We start from the raw sequence: 19,934 nt of genomic DNA on the forward strand, positions 1-19,934 counted from the left end.
GTCAAATGGGAGCTCAATTTCTAATTTTTCAAATACAGTTTCTCACCATCCCCCATTATTAAGGACATAGTAATGCTCCTTAACTTTGAATTCTTAGAATTCTGTACTCTGTTGAGCTGTTCCCTGTAGTAAAGGCTGTTCTTTGCAGTGACTCTTCTCAGTAAGGCCCCACACAGGGTGGTGTGCTTCACTCAGTTTTTATGAGTTCTTTGCATTTTTGCCATAGTAGCTCTCATAGAATTGTTCCTTTACAACCCTCTTCTTATCCCTATGAAGATGACTTTTTTGTTGTGCTTTTGGGCCACACCTGATGGTGCTCAGGGGTTATGTCTGGCTCTGCACTCAGGGATCACTCCTGGCAGGCTTGGAGGAACATCTAGGGAGCTGGGGATCAATCTTGAGTCAGCCACATGCAAGGTCAATGCCCTATCTGCTGTACTAGCTCTCCAGTCCTTGAAGATGACCTTTTATTTTCTTTAGTTTTTTTTATATAAAGTTGTTCATGATGATGTACTACATTCATTATTCCAACACCAATCATACCACCATTGTATTTTCCCACCACCATTATTTCCAATTTTCCCAACTATCAATCATGCCTGCCCCAATAGCAGGCCCTAAATAATTTATTTGATATTGATTGTGGGCTGGAGCGATAGCACAGCGGTAGGGCATTTGCCTTGCACAGGGCCAGCCCAGCCGAGCTGGGTTCAATTCCTCCACCCCTATCGGAGAGCCCAGCAAGCTACTGAGAGTATCTAACCTGCACGGCAAAGCCTGGTAAGCTCCCCGTGATGTATTCAATATGCCAAACACAGTAAAAAACAAGTCTCACGATGGAGACATTACTGGGCCTGCTCAAGCAAATTGATGAATAATGGGAGGACAGTACAGTGCTATATTGATTGTAATGAAAAATTCGCTAAAAATGACCAAAAAGGTTTCCTTAGAAGAAAGTGTGTGAATACTGTTGTATCTCACCATGGAGTCATTAAGCCTGTGTATAAGAGATTGCTAACATGTTAAGCTATATGTGTTAATATTTTCTTAATTGAGATTGGTTGCCTTATACTTCACATACCATCCAGTTCAGTGTGCTACTCCTGGTATATCAATGGTCTAGAGTTTGAGATTTCACATTGGTGGACGTGTGCTCCAGGAATTCTAAAATTTTAAATGGGGTGATACAGATAGAGTTAAATTTTTAACTGGATGGTGACTTTGGGGTTCAGTCATGGCTGGTAAATGAGCTTATTTGGAGCCAGAGTTAGTTCATGGGTGTGACAGCTGCACTCTCAAAGAACAGAGAGAAGGGGAGAGGTAGCCTATCCTCACTCTGTGAGAGCATGGAAATTTGAGTCACAATACCTGTATACCTGATTTTTTCAACAGATCAATGTCTGGATTAGGCTCATCCCGAGTGGTAGAGTCTGACCTTGAGCTTGAAGGTGATTGTGGAGTGTCTGAAGATGACTTTCTAAAAAGCATGTGTGAAAATGTAGCACAGGGCCAGTAACATAATTGGTAAAATGGTGCTATTAAATGTATGTAAAATACTCCCTTACCTGGTGATAACTAAACTCAGATGAAATATTTAAAACATGCTTATCTGATACTCTCATCCTTTCTTTACTTACAAAAATACTAGTGGGAGTGGGCAGCAGTGCTCTGGTATTACTTCACTCTGTTCTTAGTGATCACTCCTGGTGGGCCTTGGAGGACCAAACATTGTGTCATTTAGTGTCATTGGTTGGCTACATACAAGGCAAGCACCCTATCCACTGTACTATCTCTCCAGACCTGGAAGGAGATCTTCTAGTCCTCAGTGTATTACCTAGCTCTAATTTACTGTAATAAAGCAAAAACCTTCTCTTACAACTTTGGTTAAAATTAGTTGCATGTAATAAAGGGGGGAAAGAGTATTAATTAGAAACAATAATGCAACTCAATAAGCCAAATTGTTTAGTTTTAGATACCAATAGATTGCCTTGAACTCTAGACTCTGACAACTATCACTCTAATAGTTTTAAGACTTGTTCAATATATGCAGATTTGCACACAATTAAAATATGTGCTTCTGAAATATTGAGTTATATTTATAGGCTGAACATAGCTTTGAATTCAGTACTCTAAAACCCAGACAGTGAGCAATTCATATCAGTTTGATGCACCCAGACACCAGTATATAAAGACCCACGGACGAGTAAATTCCTCATAAAGTACACCTTAAATTAAGGTATCCCCTTCCTGACAGCTCAGTTCTCTATTTTTAGATATGCATAGTTATAAATGCCTCCTTATCTCCATCATTCTTCTATCCAATCCACTCCATCCACTCAGAGCCTCTTTGCTAATCAAAAAGAATCTAGTGATGTGGATGGGTTATTATGGTGACAAAGGAAACCCTGATTTTAAAGGAGAGAAATAGAAACAGAAAGTGAATTTCTTTGAGTCTAAAACTTTCCCCTCCCTTCATTTTATGGGGCATTAAAAAGGTCTGGGACTTATTAAAATCATAGTTTCTTTTCCTGTTAAGACAGCATGATATACAAGATCACCATAACAGTGTTTCAGGCAAACAATGTCCCAACACCAATCTCACCACACCAGGGTCAATGTCCCTTGATCACTACCCAGATTTGTCTTACTCCAAGCTATCTCTTTAAGAAACACATTTGTTTTCCAGTTTGATTATGGTTGTTTGGGTCGCATGGTTGCAATACTTTTGGGTGTGTGGCTTATATATACATATAACACACCTCTAAACTAGCAGTGTCTAAAGGCCTGGCCCTTGCCCTGTTATCTTGCAGCAGCCTCTCTTGCCCACTCATTCTCATTCCCTAGCCTATTCATATCTATATCTAGTCCCACTTTTGATATTTTTTATTTTCTTGATATTAATATTTGCTATTAGCTAAGCTACAGGATAGTGAGATCATCCAATATGTATTCTTTTTTTTTATAAGCGTCCCGTGACGTATTCGATATGCCAAACACAGTAACAAGTCTCACAAATGGAGACGTTACTGGGCCCGCTCGAGCAAATCGATGAACAATGGGAGGACAGTGCTACAGTGTTACGTCATTTAACATATTATTCGTTTCCTGGAGGTCTTAAATTTTGTGGAGTCCCTGGTTAAGAGCCAGATATTTCAATGCTAGGGCAAAGCATTGCTCAGGGGTAATGAGGAATACTCCTGGTAATAGTCAACTGAGCCAGATATTTCCATTTTAAACCCCAATTTATTTTGAGGTACTTCTCAGTTTCAGAGATAGTAGGCACCATTAGGGTTCTACCCATAAGTACTCAGGGTGTGGACTGTGGTGTTACAACTCAAATTCAAGTTCTTGTGTATGCAAGGTACACGCCCTAATCCTTTAGCCAACTCCCTGTCCCCAAGCCTGTGCATTTTAGAAGTTACTCCGTAAATACAAAGAAGTATAGTGAAGGTTAAAAAAGATGTTATTGGGTCAGGGAGATGTACAACATGTAAGGTTCATAACCTAGCTGCACCCTATCTGGTTCAATTTCTGGCACCATATGATCCTTCAAGTATTGCTATTACAGTCTTGGAGGCTCCTGAACACCACCAGGTGTGACCCTGAAGATTTCAAGAACCACAGAGTGTGACTCTGGAGGTTCCCAGCATTTCAAGGTCACCTTGTATCCCCAGCACTACAGGATCTGAGCAGCATTGTATCCTCTTGTTCTAGCATTGAACCATACTAACCCAGTCAGTTGAGAATCACCAGTGGAATCCCAGAATCTCATGAGTACTCCTTGTTCACCCAAAACGGAATGTACTGCATGCTAAATCCACAGTGAAAACCACAAAATCTTCTTTAACAAATTTCCTGTCTGTGAGTTTTAGGTAATCAAGGAAATAGTAATATTATATTAAATAGTACTAGCCACATGGTCACAGACTCATTCTGGCCAATGTTAAGATGCCACGTGTCTATCCTCCTGCAAGTTTATACACTTGACTTTCACATGCAGAGAACTTGATTCCTTAGTGTTTCATCTCATATCAAAGTGATATTCTGTCATTTGTCTTTTTAAGATCAAAATAAAGGAGATATTATCTGATATTTTAAAAAAAGAGAAGCTTTAAATTAATTATTATGTCCGCCCCTCTCGGAGAGCCTGGCAAGCTACAGAGAGTATCTCGCCGGCATGGCAGAGCCTGGCAAGCTGGCCGTGACATATTCGATATGCCAAACACAGTAACAACAAAGTCTCCAATGGAGTCTCCAATGGAGACGTTACTGGGACCGCTCTAGCAAATTGATGAACAACGGGAGGACAGTGACAGTGACAGTGATTATGTTCAGCCAAACACTCTGAAAGACTTCAGAAATGTTTTAAAATAAGACTTTTGTCAAGGTGTAATAGTCTTAACCAATGTTTACTTGCAATCTGGATCAATTTTTCCAGTTACAATTTCCATGTGTCTATAGCAAGGAGTGAAAATTCTCTTTTCAACAAGGATACCCAAGGTATAATTTATTACTGGCATGAAAAATTAGTAACCTCTGAAACCAGTCAAAAATTGATAAAACTTAAATCACTCACCTCGCATAGAAACTTACCACACTTGTGTCAGCATCAAGATTGAGGGATATTATAGTAGGAGGAGAAAATGAATTATTCTGGCATGCCAATCTAGAGATATTAAGGTGAAAGAATATTGTATGTGATGTGACAGGTGGCAAGGTCTAGGAATAGTTCAAAATGGAAGAAATTGGAGAAAGTAGTTACAAGAAGCTACAATGATGATATTAGCAGTATCACAGAAAAGTAAGTTTCATTATGAAACATTTGGAAGGAATTAGGAAAACTGAATTGCTAACAGACTATAATGGCAATTCAATTAATTACAAGATAATAATCCAAAAGCTCTGGTGATAAGGAGATTACTAATATAATCTAAAGAATTAATAAAGTAGTCATGCATATGAGCTATGATGATGAGTATAGAACTGGAAATCTGTAGCAGAATAAGATCATAGGATCTTCAGGGGAAATCATTCAATAGGCAGTTAGGCATGTATATATTAAATCTGGAGACAGGTAACAGCTGAAGATGTAAGTTAAGGTTTCAAAGCAGTGACAGAAGCTTTGGGAGTGGGGGAATTTATGCAAGAAGGCTGGAAGAGAAAATCAGAAGACAGATGCAGAAAGTCTCTAGGGAATGACCCTGGTGTGGAAAGCTGCAGCAGGAAGGGAAGCTGGGAAAGGCAAGCAAGTGTTCTGTTGGCTCAGTAACACTCTGAAAGAAGAAAGAGCTTTCTCCCCAAACGGAGCCAATACAAGCACAATCTCCTGAATACAAAAGAAGGAGTCACAATTTTCCTCCTCCCCTTCCTGTATTTTCTCTTTCGCTTGGTGCAAGGGAATAAGAATAGATATAATCCATTCCCTGACCTGGCCAGTATATCATTTAATAGAACAGAATTTTTGTTGGATGTTATACATTCCCCAGTAGCTAAAATAATGCCATTTGGGAAAGAAAGGTGGAGGAGCTTATCTTGATTTTCAAAAGAGAGAAGACATTAAATTAATTTGTAATTTTGGCCAAAGATTCTGAAAAGCCTCAGAAATAGTGAAAATAAGACTTGTCAAACACAGACTGAAACTACAGGATACCTAACTGAATGGGAGAAAAAGATATCAGATTCAACCCATCAGACAAAGAGTTAATGTCCAAGATTTATAAAGAAATTAAAAAAGACCAACAACAACAAGCACAACCAAAAAAGTTTTTTTTTAAATAAAAGAATGGGGCTGGAGTGATAGCACAGCAGGTTGGGTGTTTGCCTTGCATGCAGCCAACCCAGGTTCGATTCCCAGCATCCCATATGGTCCCCTGAGCACCACCAGGAGTAATTCCTGAGTGCATGAGCCAGGAATAACCCCCTCTGCATCGCCGGGTGTGACCCAAAAAGCAAAAAAAAAAAAAAGTTTTAGGTGGGGAGAGGAATAGAACAGAAATAGAAAGAAGAAGGTAGAAGGCTAGGAGGAACATGAAAAGGTGATTATCATGGGAAATCCATGGAAATAAATGGAAATCCATTTATTATCAGGGAAATCCAAATCAGGATGACAATGAGATATCTCACACTAGTTATATTGGCATATATCAATACTGGGAACAATTTATGTTAGCGGGGATGTAATGAAAAATGAACTCTCATGATGAAATGAACTCTCATCACTGCTGGTATGTACGTTGTCTGGTTCAACACCTATGAAAAACAGTATGACGATTTCTCAGACAAAGAAAGAAAAAGTCACCAAGACTAAAGAGATATTACAGCAGGTAAGATGCTTACTGTGCACAAAGTCAACCCTTGTTCAATCCTCAATACCACATATGGTTCCTGAACCGCACCAGAAATGATCCCTGAGCACAGAACTAGGAGTGAGTTCTAAGTACATCTGAGTGAGGTCCAAAGACTAAACAACAAAATGCAAATAGAGTCACCATACAGCCCAGAAATTCTACTTGTTGGTATCTACCCCCAGGTAGATATGCACTACACATTGTGTAGTGTAACACTCTACAATAGTTAGGGTACTGAATCCATCCAAGTATCCAACAACAGATGAGTGGTTGATGTCTGTGTGGCATGAATACACAATGGAATATTATGCAGCTACAAGAAACATTGAAAGCATGCAATTCACTACAATTTGGATAGAAGTGGAAGAGATTGTGTTAAGTAATCAGAATAAGAATAATACTGATAATATAAGAATATAAGAATATAAGATAATATAGATAATATAAGAATATAAGATAATATAAGATAATATAATAATATAAGAATATAATATAAGAATATAATATAAGAATATAAGAATATAATATAAGAATATAAGAATAATACTGATGATCTCGCTTATCTACGGTATATAAAATAATAGGACAGGGAATGCAAGGCATCGCTTTGGGGGCTACCTAGATTATTGTTGTCCCTAGATTATTAGAATGAAAGGGAAGAAAAGAAATTTGGGTTGTGGGGAAAGGGGTAGACTAAGAAGAGGCCGATGGGTGATAACAGGAGCTGGGACTAGGAACCTTGGGCAAGCTGGTCATGAGAGGTGTGGCATGTGCATATATCTAAACAGCAGAGGAAACAACACTATAGACAGGAGACCCTACAATAATCAAATGGAAAAAGTATACCCGTCAGGTGGCTGCTTGGAGGTGGGAAAGTACTTTGGGGGTGTGGTAGAGGGAAGCTGACACTAGTGATGAAATTAGTATCAGAATATTGTATACCCGAAACTCTACATGAGCAATGTTGTAAATGATGGGGCCTTAAAAGATTTTTTAAGAAAGGATTTTGTCAAAGGGGTTACAATTTTTGATGATCCACGAGACCAATCCAGGTTAATTGATCAGATATCACATAGACTGTAATTCTATGTACAGCAATAACGGAGGGAAGATCAGGTACAATTGTGGGATAAATATATGTGAAGTAGTAAAGTGAAGAAGAATTCTAAATAAAGCATAAGTTCAAGAAAGCATTGAAAAATGAGACACAGCATGAGCAAGAGGGAAGAGGCAGTTATATTGGAGGCAGAAGGCAAGGAAGAACTGGCTGTGGCTCAAAAGCATATTTTGGAGAACCATATGAATAAGAACATCCAGAAATGTTGCATCTGGAACAGGGTGAACTGAGAGATGCCCGCAGCGGGAGCATGATGTTAACATTCAAAGGGAAGTTTATTCTTCTCCAGCATATCTATAAGTGAATAAACAAGCACATAGGTATTGTTGTGTACTATCCAGTCCTGGGTAACATTCTCCCAGAATTCCTGCCTACTCTACTAACTAGCACACCATGTATGCTCTTTCTGTACAGCGTGTTCTGACCTCTTGGGGATTTAGAGCACCCCCACCTTTTCACATATTCACCAAGCTACCGTGAACACCAGCTCACTGGCTTAGCTTCCCTGGGTCTCTACCCAGTGCTTGAAGTGCGTGCAGACAGGAGGGATGCAGAAGTATGGAGTTCCTTCTACGAATTTCTTCCTGCTAATCTAGACTGTTTCTGTTTTCCCCATTATTCATAGACTTTCACCCTTCCACGATTCAGCACTCACTTTACCAACAGGTACAGGGAACCACAGTTCTCTGATATATTTTTCTAAGGCGAATCCTGTCAATTCTTGGGAATCCCAAAGTAAAGAGGAGAGGATAATAATGCAGTCAGACTATAGCAATTCAGTTAACTCATACCTGGGAACAATACTATTTTCTAACTGATTCTATTTATATTTTGTGTGCCTTATGTAAATCAAGTACTGAAGAGGTTCATCTTCCTTCTCTATTTCCCCATATCTAGCAGGAAACAGTACTCTCTTCTCTCTAATCAGATTTTATAATCGCAAGTTTCTGTGTTAAGGGAAAGAGAGAGATAAAGAGAATATTTTAATAGCTTTTTTTTTTGTCAACATCATTTTTCTCCAACAACTTCAGAGTTGGTGAAAGGGACTTCATCAAAACATACTTGAATAAGATGAAATTTCTCTGCTCCAGAAAAACAGCTCAAGGATCTGTCTGAATCATGCTTTGCATGCAGAGAACTCAGGTTTAATTCCAGCAGTGCATGGTTCCCCAACACTACTGGAGAGATCCCTAAGCACAGACAGATATGGGAGCAGCCTTGAGCACCACTGGCTGGGATCAGAGAAGGAAAATGGCTCATAAAATAGAGTAAATGAAAGAAAATAGAGAAAAATGACTTTGTGCCTTAGGAATAGGATTTTTGAGAGACTGGGTGGAAAACCTGGAACGTGAACAGTAGTATGAGTTGAATCTTACTGGAACTGGGTCTGAGATAGCATTCACAAATGATATTGTCAATCATTCACCTCGTTCAAATTTATATTTTACTGAGCCTAAGTTCTAGTTTCCTTGAAGCTATAAAATAAAACACCTAAAAATTGAAGTGGATTTTTATGACTCCCTCTCAGCTCCATCAGGTTTATATTTTCATCAAAGAGCCCAGAGCAGTACCAGGAGAAATAATCATGTCGGGCATTTAAAGAATGGCAAACTGTATCCGTAAGCAGTAACAGCTGTATTTTTACATAGTTTGCACCAATCATAGGTTTTCTGACAACTAGAACTGAACAGGAGGGAAAATTAGTCATTATTCCCATTTATGCAGGATGTAGATGATAAAAAATCATGACCCTTTCTACTTATTAAAAATCTTCCCTCACTAACCCAAGCTTCCTCTCCCTGCATTTCTCTTTCAGAGAAGCCACGGATGAACAACATTTTGACGTCAGCCACGGAACCCTATGACCTCTCCTTCTCCCGCTCCTTCCAGAACTTGACCCACCTCCCTCCATCTTATGAATCTGCAGTAAAGTCACACCCCAGCAAGTACTCATCCCTGAAAAGACTTAGTAAGTGGGTTTTTTCCAAAACTTGGAGGTTGCCTCTTAGATGTTCACATTCTTCTGGTGTTTCAGTCTCTTCTGCCTCTGAGAGCACCATTTCAAGAACAATGGGCAAGGAATAGCATGAAATAAAAGATCAGTAAGCTCTGATGTTTTCCTGAGTCCATTCTCCCCAGAAGTTTGAGGGATCCCTGCAATAAACCCCCAGATCCAAAGAAGGAATCATGTCATCTGCAGGATAAAATAATTGAAAAAGCAAGAGAACCATTCTGCAGAATTCCCCCCCATCTACCTTCAACCTTGCTCTCAATCTTATCCTAGAATGGATGTAACAATACTAGAGCTGAGACTCCCTTCAGAAAAACAATGGTGGGAATATACTCCCTCACTAACACAGTCAACACTGTCCTGAGAAACTGAGAGTTTCCCCCCTCACTCTCATATTCAAGCTCTATCTCTTCAGCTGAAAGCAATTCATCCAATGATCCCAGCTCTTCCATTTCAGTATGGGGAAGCTTCAGAGTTTATACATTTAAAACTATAAAATGTTCAAAATATGTATGGTGGAGAAATACTTATCTCCTGATTTTACAACTCATGGAACTATTTCCCTCATTTGCCAATCAGTTTTATTTGATGAACACCCAATTGTTATGATGAACATTTGCTTAAAGTTATGAACATCTAATATATTTAATGAATGAGTCTACATGGAGTTATCTTTTGAAAAAAGGTACAATATCTGGTGACCCAAAGCATCTGATACATGCATTTAGATGAAGAATTGCCCTCAGAAAAGTGGGCTTGCAGCCAGACTCTCTCTACATCCACATTTCCACAAGTTTTAGGTATTTAGATAGCACTATAGCACTGTCTTCCCATTGTTCATCAATTTGCTCGAGCGGGCCCAGTAACGTCTCCATTGTGAAACTTGTTGTTACTGTATTTGGCATATCGAATAAATCACAGGTAGCTTGCCAGGCTTTGTTATGTGGGCGAGATACTCTCGCCTCTCTGAGAGGGGCGGAGGAATCAAACTCGGGTCAGCTAGGTCGGCCACGTGCAAGGAAAATGCCCTATCCACTGCGCTATAGCTCCAGCCCAGGTAAAGGTAAAGGTAAAGGCCCTCCCGTTGATCGTCGATTTGCTCGAGCGGGCCCAGTAACGTCTCCATTGGAGACTTTGTTGTTACTGTGTCTGGCATATCGAATACTCTTGGTAGCTTGCCGGGCTCTCCGAGAGGGGCGGAGGAATCGAACTCGGGTCAGCCATGTTGGCCGCTTGTAAGGCGAATGCCCTACCCGCTGTGCTATCGCTCCAGCCCAGGTATCTAGATAATATCAATAAAAGGCTTTTGTTCCTGAAATTTAGAGTAAACCAGATTTGTGTGTGTCTAATTTCAGGGTACAGAAGGCACTCTGATCTTGAGAAGTCCTTCTGGATGGTGAGAAAGGTGAAATATTCCATACAGTGAGCAATTAGGGTTGTTTCTATGCCTTCAATCTGTAAGCATAGGCAGAGTATGTGTGGGCTTAATTCTGTGGTTTTGTAGGAGGGAGACGGCCATGTGTTGGCTTTCTATGTGTTGGATGTTGCTAGAAAGAAGCTACTATATTCTTAAGTTATGATCAAACATTTTCATGAGTACCTCCTCATTGGAGGAAGAGGCACTCATATTGCAAGAAGCATCTAATCTAGTTAACCGTCCCGTTTCCTTAGAGAGAGGCTCTGAACTTCATCAACAATTTTACAACTGCTGTTGTTTCGGGACCTGTGTGGGAGAAGCTACACTGGTATGAGTGCTGTGGTGTGGATTTGTCATTGGACTAGTTGGGGTGTAGAGGAAGTCCCTTGACCCTTAAATACTCAAGGTGCTTTATGAAGCAATGTCATCAGCGTTGTCTGGGAGCATGTTAGAGATACAGCCTGAGGACCCATCCCAGATCCAGAATGTGTATGTGCACAATGAAGGGTACTGGTGGCGGAGGGTGATATCTAAATCCAAATCTCCATTTATTGAGTTTCATAGGGAGCGGTTTGCACGTTCCATAGAGAAGCAATGCTCTGCCTGTCTGGTATTCAGGGTCCTCACTCCTTCCTGCTTGCAGGTTTTTCAGTGCCTTTTCTTTCTCTCTCCCACAGCTGACAAGGATGCTGATGAATATTACACAAGGAGGCGGCATCTGCCTGACCTCGCAGCCCGAGGAACCCTCCCTCTCAACGTTATCCAGATGTCCCAACAGAAGCCACTGTCACGAGAGCGACCGCGACGCCCCATCCGGGCCATGTCCCAGGACAGAGTCCTTTCGCCGGAACGGGGTCTCCCGGATGAGTTTGGCATGCCCTATGACCGCATCTTGTCCAATGAGCAGCTGCTCTCAACGGAGCGGCTGCACTCCCAGGACCCCCTGCTGTCCCCTGAGCGCACGGCCTTCCCTGAGCAGTCCCTGTCGCGGGCCATCTCGCACACGGACGTCTTTGTGTCCACCCCCGTGCTGGATCGCTACCGCATGACCAAGATGCACTCCCATCCCAGTGCCTCCAATAACTCCTACGCCACCTTGGGTCAGAGCCAGACTGCAGCCAAGCGCCAGGCCTTCGCCTCCCGCAGACACAACACCGTGGAGCAACTGCACTACATCCCAGGCCACCACACCTGCTACACAGCCAGCAAGACAGAAGTGACCGTGTGACCAAGCAGGCAGCGCCAGGCTTCCCGGCGGGAGCAGGACAGGGAGTGGAAGCAGAGTCACTTGCTCTCTTCACTTCCCTTTCCTGGTTCCGTCCACAGGAGGTGGGAGAACAGAGGGGCGCCTTTTGTCCAGAAAGCCATACTCCTGGAGATCCAGCAGGTGGCTTGACATGGCACGCTCAGATTAGGGATCCAGCGTGATCACTGTCACTCTGAGAGGTAGAAGGTGTGAGGATAGGGGCTAAGATCCAATCTCATTACCTTTTCCAACTTTCAGTCGCACATGCCCTTCTACCCTTCCTGGGGACTCAGCAGCAGGTTCTGTCAGCCAAGAACTACAGCCTCACCCTGGTGTGAATCTGCTTGGGTTTGATTTGGCCCACCGGCTGACTGAATAGGCTACTTGGTCTCACTCATTTACCTAGAACTGCATCCTGGGAATCTTCTAGTGCCTAAGAACTGCCTGCTGACTCTCTGAGGGCCAGAGAGCTGCTGTGTCCATAAGCACAATAATGAGCCTCTTCTGCCCACTGTAACTCTCTGGTCCCCACTGAGACACTCTTTCTTTCCTGACCCCACCTGGCTCTGTACCCCTCTTCCAGCCCAAGGATAAGAAATGGATTTTCTTCCGTCTGCTGCCTCTGCTTCGTTGGAAACTTTGTCGACTTTTAGCTGGCTGCCCCATCTGCAAGCCTTTATATGGTTCTCTGACTCCAAATTTCTTACTTCTGAGTTCTCTAGGACTTTGCTTCAGCCTTCCCTGAGGAGAGGAGTGATGGGGAGCAGGGACATTTGGGGTGTCCTACTCAGAAGCATGGTTATATCACTATTCTTCTAGGCCTTTTGACCTTGAACTATGACCTGCCACTTTGGCCTGCCTTCCTCTCCTCTGCTCTACTCCCTGGAGACATCTGTCCTTGGCCAGAGAGCAGTGGGTGGGGAGGGCCACTGTGATACCCTGGTCTCAGGGGTGTACCATTCCCGCCTTCTAGGGTCTTCCTCTCTCTAGTTATGCACGTCAAGTGGGACGGAGGCTTCTAGAGAGGTTTCTTAGTCCAACTGAAGAAGACCTGAGAGGCTTGTTCTGTACTTTTCCAGCCGCTATCTTCCTACCACTGGCCCCTACTGGGATCCTTTCCTAACTCTATCCCCATCACTTTCTCCCTCTGTCCCTGTCTCTCTCCCTCTCTCTTTCTCTCCATTTCTTTTTCTTACCCTTCTCTTACCCTCTTTGTCTCTCTCTTTCTCACTATGCCTGGTTCCCTACCTTCTGATCTTCTGTAGTTCCATTACTCTCCCACAGTTGCTGTTTCCTCTGGATTCAAGAGACAACGACCCATTATCAAAAGCAAACAGTGGTTATTTAGGCTGTTATCTGGGTACTACATGAGAAGTTCCACAGCCCCTCCCTGCAGAGGGCCTTCAGACAACAGGCAGAGAGACTTATGGCCTCAGCTCTTTTGGAAAGATACCCCAAGAATCCATTCTTCATTATCTGCTCCACCCTGGGGAGTGGGGAAACTGTGAAGAACTTCTGGAGAGTGGATAGTGAATAGAGAAGTACCCACTCTTCAGAGACAGAGCCGGGAGAAAGACAAGGAGCTCTCCCATGGTCAGACCTAGAGCACCGCCCTGGGCTATAGCAAGTCAGCTCCAAATGTTTGGATGAAGATGTGATGCTAAAATTTCAATTGCTGCCTCAGTCAAGCTTTAAAATCAATGACGAGAATTTTAAGAGTTCCCCAGTTGTGTATAGGACATATATGACATTTTTAAAATTGGAAGGAGGCAGGTAGAACGCAATGTTAGACCAAGCCTGAATTTAATGAAGTCTACAAGCTACAGTGAAAACAGTCAGCTGGTTCTTACATGTTTAAAGAACTCCAACGCTCTTGTTTACTCCTTAGACTCATCCCCTGAGCAGAAGATCATCAGCATGAATCATAAGATGATTGAAGTGGGGCAATGAAGACAGCCCTATACTTCTTCAGTGGGCACCCATCATTGGGATTGAGAGTCTGAGGATAGGGCTAACTTTCTACTTTCCTCCTCTACAAACACATAGACCTCAAGGGCTGGTTCCCAAGGGTTTATGAGAGTTTGTTCAAGAAGCCAAAGTTAAGAAGGTTTGGCTGGAAGAAATTAGAGAAGTTGACTACTGTTTATTCAAAGATATGTATATTATCATTGGGTCACCTCAACTAAGTGTCCTGTAGTCTAAAAGTCCAAAGCCAGTCCCCTGGATACTGGTAATAATGTAGGTAGGAAAAGGAGGTGAGTGGATAAAAACCCCTTTCTGGCTGACGAGACACAGTCACACCCCAGATCAGAATCATGATATCATCTCATTTCAGAAGCTTCCTCTCTGAATCAAGTTCTCTAGTCCTGAATATGATCATTTCTCCCCTTCTCTGTCTGTTTCAAAGTTGATAAGTAGATTGAAAATGCATTTCTCATCCCAGCCTTATTACTTATTCTATTTATATCCTCTGGTGTTAGATCAGAAAATGTTATCTAAATCCTTTTTTTCTCAATGATTTTTGCCTTTACCTTTGGTATAAAGGACAGAAAGAAAGAAAGAAAGAAAGAAAGAAAGAAAGAAAGAAAGAGAAAGAAAGTAAGAAAGAAAGAAGGTGGGTGGAAGGGAGGGAGGGACGGAGGGACAGAGGGACGGAGGGAGGGAGGGAGGGAGGGAGGGAGGGGGAGGAAGGAAGGAAGGAAGGAAGGAAGGAAGGAAGGAAGGAAGGAAGGAAGGAAGGAAGGAAGGAAAAACTAGAGGGAGAGAAGGTAACAAAAAAGAGTATCCTATATATGTCCTCCATCTCGAACCATTCTCACCATAAAATCCATAGAATAATTTTTTAACTGGGACATGGAACTTATTTATTCAGTTGTTCCATTCATGTTTACAGAGCAAGCAAAACCAAAACCACATTTCCAGGTAAATTTACATGGCAGATTAAAGGAGGTTCTGGGGATGGAATCCAGTGGACATCACTTCCATTACCACCAGGCTGTTGGCTTCCACCACACATAGAAGGAAGAACCCTCCCTAATCCGAGAACCCAGCAAGGGAAGTACAGAATACCCCAGTATAGGTTTTGTTCTTTGTAAAATCTTCACAGTATCATGAGTTCTGTCTCTCATAAAAGTGTTGCACAAGTTCCTTCCTCATAGAGATTTTTTCTGGTGTCCCTTGTTTCTGATGGCAGCAGTTTTTATAACCCTCAATCTTCCTTTCTTGAATCCCTCCAGTAAACTCTAACTCTATGCTCATGGGTCACAAAATCTTTTCCCAGAGCTTCTTAAAACCCTTCTATGGGTCTTGGTTTCAAGACTCCCAGTGTCTTAGGTGAGAGGTCTAATGCCTGGAAAACTCCAATTCTTCCCTTCATTCAAATTTCTCTACTAATTATATTTGATTTCCTTCCAGTTAGTTTAGACTTTCCTTCCTCACATCTTCCTAGGCTTGACCTTTTCCTCCATTTATTTTCTTAACATGACTAACTTATTTCTCTTGGTCTTACTATGTAGACTAGATACAGTCTACACAAAATCAGAGCATTTGATGAAATCATGCAAAAATTAAAAGAAGACTTGTCTAGATCTTCTGTTTGCCTTGTTAGTTCATCCTTCACCTCCTTTCTCAGAGATAATGCCCCAGGGTAAAAAGCCAAGGGCCCTCCCACTTCTATTTTTAGGAGAACAGGAAAAAAAGCTTTCTGAGGCACCCTGGCTTAAATATAAGCTTTGGTTTTAGCAGCTGACAAGTACCTTGAAGTTCTTACTCCAGCAGTCAACTAGCCCAGAGGCTCCTTCTCTGGCCAAACATTAATATCTCTGAAGGCTTTCAGCTATATTCCATCACAATTTCCCCATTTTTCTTGTATATGTTATAGATAGCCCTTTGACTCAAAAAACTTGAGAACTTCATGACTCTGTAAGCATGAATAAATATCCAGTCCAGTATCCCCTGACACCAAACATGACATACTTCTTCAGAGATAATTTGTCTGCCATCAGCCTTCAAACTCAGGTTCCTTCCATAGGCAGTTGTGAACTCAACTTGAGGTAACCTGGAAGGGCTACTGATAACCTGAAACCTAGACAACTCTTCTCTGGGAAGAGTTGACAAGTTATGTCCCAAACACATTTCTCCAAATGTGTCTGAAAAAATTTGCTCTGGGGTGTTTCTATGGAAGCTTGTTGTGTTTAATGAAGTATTTTTCAAGGTCCAAATGTTATTTTTTATAAATACAGCATTTTATTGACTGTTTCAATATGAAAGATATGTATTCTTGACTATATTTAATTTTGAAAGGAAGCATAGTATAGGAATAAAAAAGACACATAGGGCTGGAGTTCTTGGAGACATAGCTTCTTCCCTGATTTTGTTGCTTGCCATGTTAACCAAGGAAAAATGGTGTTCTTGCTCAGTGCCTCAGTTTCCCTATCTGTTAAACAAGGACTTTTACTAAATGAACTGTGAAGTTTCATCCACTTCTTACCTGGTAGAACTGTCACTTCTCATTATGCCCCTCCTTTTTTATGCATTGTCCCCATTCTCCACTGAGCTGCATATATCTCAATAAAAATTCATCACCAGAGCTTTGAGTGGGTCTCAGACTCTTGGACCTCTGGGAAGCTCTAAAGGTGTAAGGATCTACCTATTCAACATGTCACTAATTGTGTTTCATAGATGCCCTCTCCTATAGACAAACCTCAATCGTCTTGTGTCTGTGTAATCAGAAATTCAAATTTTAAAGTTTTTATTTGGATACAGTCCTTTAAGCTGGAGGGAGGCAGTTCCTACTCTAGAGAAGACATAGGCTAGAGGAAAAAATGGCCTGAGGTTCATCCAAACGGTGTGAAATTTATATTTGAGGAAATCTTGGAAATGTATTTCATGCACAAGAAAGGTTCTGTGTAGCACTGGATGCTATTATATCCCAGTCCAGAATGTGTGTCTGAAGACCAAGTCTGCGTACTGGGTTCATGTCTAACTCTAAAAGGAAAGCACTGTTCCTTGGGCTATTTATTAGGAGGTGGTATTTTCCCCATCCTAGTAACTTTCAAGCCTGTCCTTTGGATGCTACTGCCCTCCTGGTGAAAGCTTGTGAAACAAAAATAGAGTGTTTAAGTCAGTATCATCTAAACAATCTTGTAAATTGGCAAACACATTAATTTGCCATCAGAGTCATTACATTATATATTCCCTAAATACCCTCCTTCCTAAAGTAGAGAAAGACGCCTGCTCTACTTTGCTGCCCACCCCTGCTGTGACCCTTGAATGTCACTCCACAGGAGGACTCATTTGTCTGCTCTGTAATGGCAAATACTCCTTTAGCTCTATCTATAACTCAACTAGACATTTTCTAGTAAATGATTCTTAAAATTCTCTAACAAAAAGCAATTCTTACTGTAATATTTTTAGTGTGAAGATACAATTTCCTAAGGGGGGATTAATGAAAATTTTTATGCACTAGCCCAATTTATGGATTCCATGTTTATTATATGGTAATGCTGAAGAAAAGTACCTTTTAATCTATATCTTTGCAGTTTCTTCATCAATCCTAAGTAAGCTTCATGACGAGCAGTGCTCCCAAACCTGCTGCTTCTGTACAAAGCTCATTGTTTTACTTACCTGTCAAAGCACATTCTATATGTACTGTAAACAGATATCACTTTAGTAAGATTTAGTCTTAAGATTTTTCCACTTTTGTCAGTAACCAATATTTATGGATTAAAAAAAATAAAGTTGTTTCAACATAACTTGTTTTTCTTAAAGTAGCTACATGCTTGTTTTTACAAACACAAAAAACAAGAGAGTCAAAAATTCAAAATGAATGTACAAAACTATTAAAATTATGAGTGTAAACAGAGATTAATTGCAAATTTGAAACTGGAAAATTTTAGAGTGATGGAAGCATTTTAAAACTAGTTTATGGTGATTGTTACACAACGGCATAAATTCATTAAAAAGCACCAATCTGTATACTTATGAAGCATAGGTTGTCATTTAATTAAAATTAAATGTCAATAATGCCTACAAAGGTAGTAAATAAAAGAAATGTAGGAAGATAGACTTAGGACAAGTATCAGTGAGTAAGATATGCCAATTTAAAGCAAAATTAAAAAGTATAACTTTGTATCCATATTTACCTACTTTAATATGATTATTCATGGACATTAGATCTTAAGAGTTTGGTACTAGAGATAGTTCTTTATGGTTATCATGCATAATAGAAGTTGAGGTGATTAAATATCTCTTTAAACCGGAGAGCAAAGTTATACCTTCAATTTTTATTTAATGGTCTCTTTTTTTTATAATTTTCTTTTACATTTTTACCTATTTATATTATTTTAGTTTAAAGCTACTTATTTTTGCTGCTAAGATCATCTGTGCTGTGTTTATAAGTTCTTGTTATAACCTAGAAAATGGATTGTGGCTCAGGTTTAGCAAGCAACATGTTGCCACTCAGTTGGACATGATCTTCAGCCAAACTCAGCACTTCCATTGTCTCTGGAGTTAGAAGACAATTATATTATCATCTAATCCAATGAGCTTACACTAAGCAATTTTTTAATTCTCTCATGATAATAGCATTCATTACTTAAGGAAAATTCAAACCTGTTTACTATGCTAGTACACAAAAGCATAACCATATATATTCTGAAATGGATTGCATAGACTATAACAGTTACTCTGACATGACATTTCTTCTCAGTCATAGCATACTGTCTGTCAGCAATAATCTCTCTCTCTCTCTCTCTCTCACACACACACACACACACACACACACACACCATTCCAAGTATCCATAAGTTTTATTAATCTACATTCATTATTGGAAGTAACCCCAATGGAAATCAAAATTATGTCTTGGATATTTTAAAGAAGTGTAATTTAATTATACATGTAATTTCATTATACAATGTGTATACATGTAATGACTGAAAAAATGTAACGGTTGAATTAAATTAAAACATGTTCCCTAATAAAAATCTCAGTCGACATTTCTTATTGCCCAAGTAAGTATAATATGCTATTAATATTTAATGATCAAGAGATCTAAGTCAAAAAGTTCTGAATAGCCTTTAAATTGTGTTTCTAAAATTATTTTTAAAGGCTCTTTTCTTAAATAGGTTAAAGTTATTTTGGCAGGGTTTTTGACACTTTGATGGTGATGGAAGTATAGTAACTTTGTACAACAAAACCATAAATGTCAATACTATTGTAACCATGTTACCTCAACTACAATAAATAAATAAATCCCCCCATTAAATAACACTAACAATTTGTTTCAACTTTTTCTCTTTGATTCTCAAATATAAGTCTCCATTTAGACTACTATTCCCAAATTGGTAAGATCTAAATAAATGAAGTCTTAATATGGTGTCACTAAAAGGCCAAGGTCAGAGAAAGCTGAAGATGGAAGCTCTGAGATTGTCTCAGGTAGTTATTGACTTATAGTGCCATTTTGGACACCAATTTTATTTTTTTCTCTCTGGTTGAATATGAGAAGGAAGTACTAAAACCTGTGGTGAATAAAAAATACATCCCTCCAGGGGTTTAATAAAAGGCAATTATTGTTTGGGCTGAAAATGTGACAGAAGTAGGAGAAAAAAAAGAAGTAATGAGGTCTGAATGAATACTTTGAAAGTTTTGGAAAGTGAAAAATACTAACTTTTACATCATGAATATTTTGATCAATGTTATCTCTTCAGTCTTGGTTTTATGAACAGTGTGGGACCATTAGAATCAAAGCTACTTCCTATGGCCTATGTATCACTGTATAATAACAAAACAATACC

The 19,934-nt window shown here is 40.2% G+C and overlaps 1 protein-coding gene across 1 annotated transcript in view; it reads left to right on the forward strand.

Annotated features, from left to right (window-relative positions):
* SHISA6 (shisa family member 6) overlaps positions 1 to 12,225 on the forward strand; it is a 444,694-nt gene extending 432,469 nt beyond the window's left edge. Inside the window, exons 4-5 of the mRNA XM_056117818.1 lie at positions 9,281 to 9,433; positions 11,570 to 12,225. Of these exons, the coding sequence (XP_055973793.1) occupies positions 9,281 to 9,433; positions 11,570 to 12,120 (704 nt within the window). The 3' untranslated portion in view covers positions 12,121 to 12,225. The remainder of the gene's footprint in view (positions 1 to 9,280; positions 9,434 to 11,569) is intronic.
* Positions 12,226 to 19,934: the final 7,709 nt, after the last annotated feature.

The sequence above is a fragment of the Sorex fumeus genome, unplaced genomic scaffold, assembly GCF_029834395.1.
Source record: "Sorex fumeus unplaced genomic scaffold, SorFum_2.1 ptg000036l, whole genome shotgun sequence".
NCBI lineage: Eukaryota > Metazoa > Chordata > Mammalia > Eulipotyphla > Soricidae > Sorex > Sorex fumeus.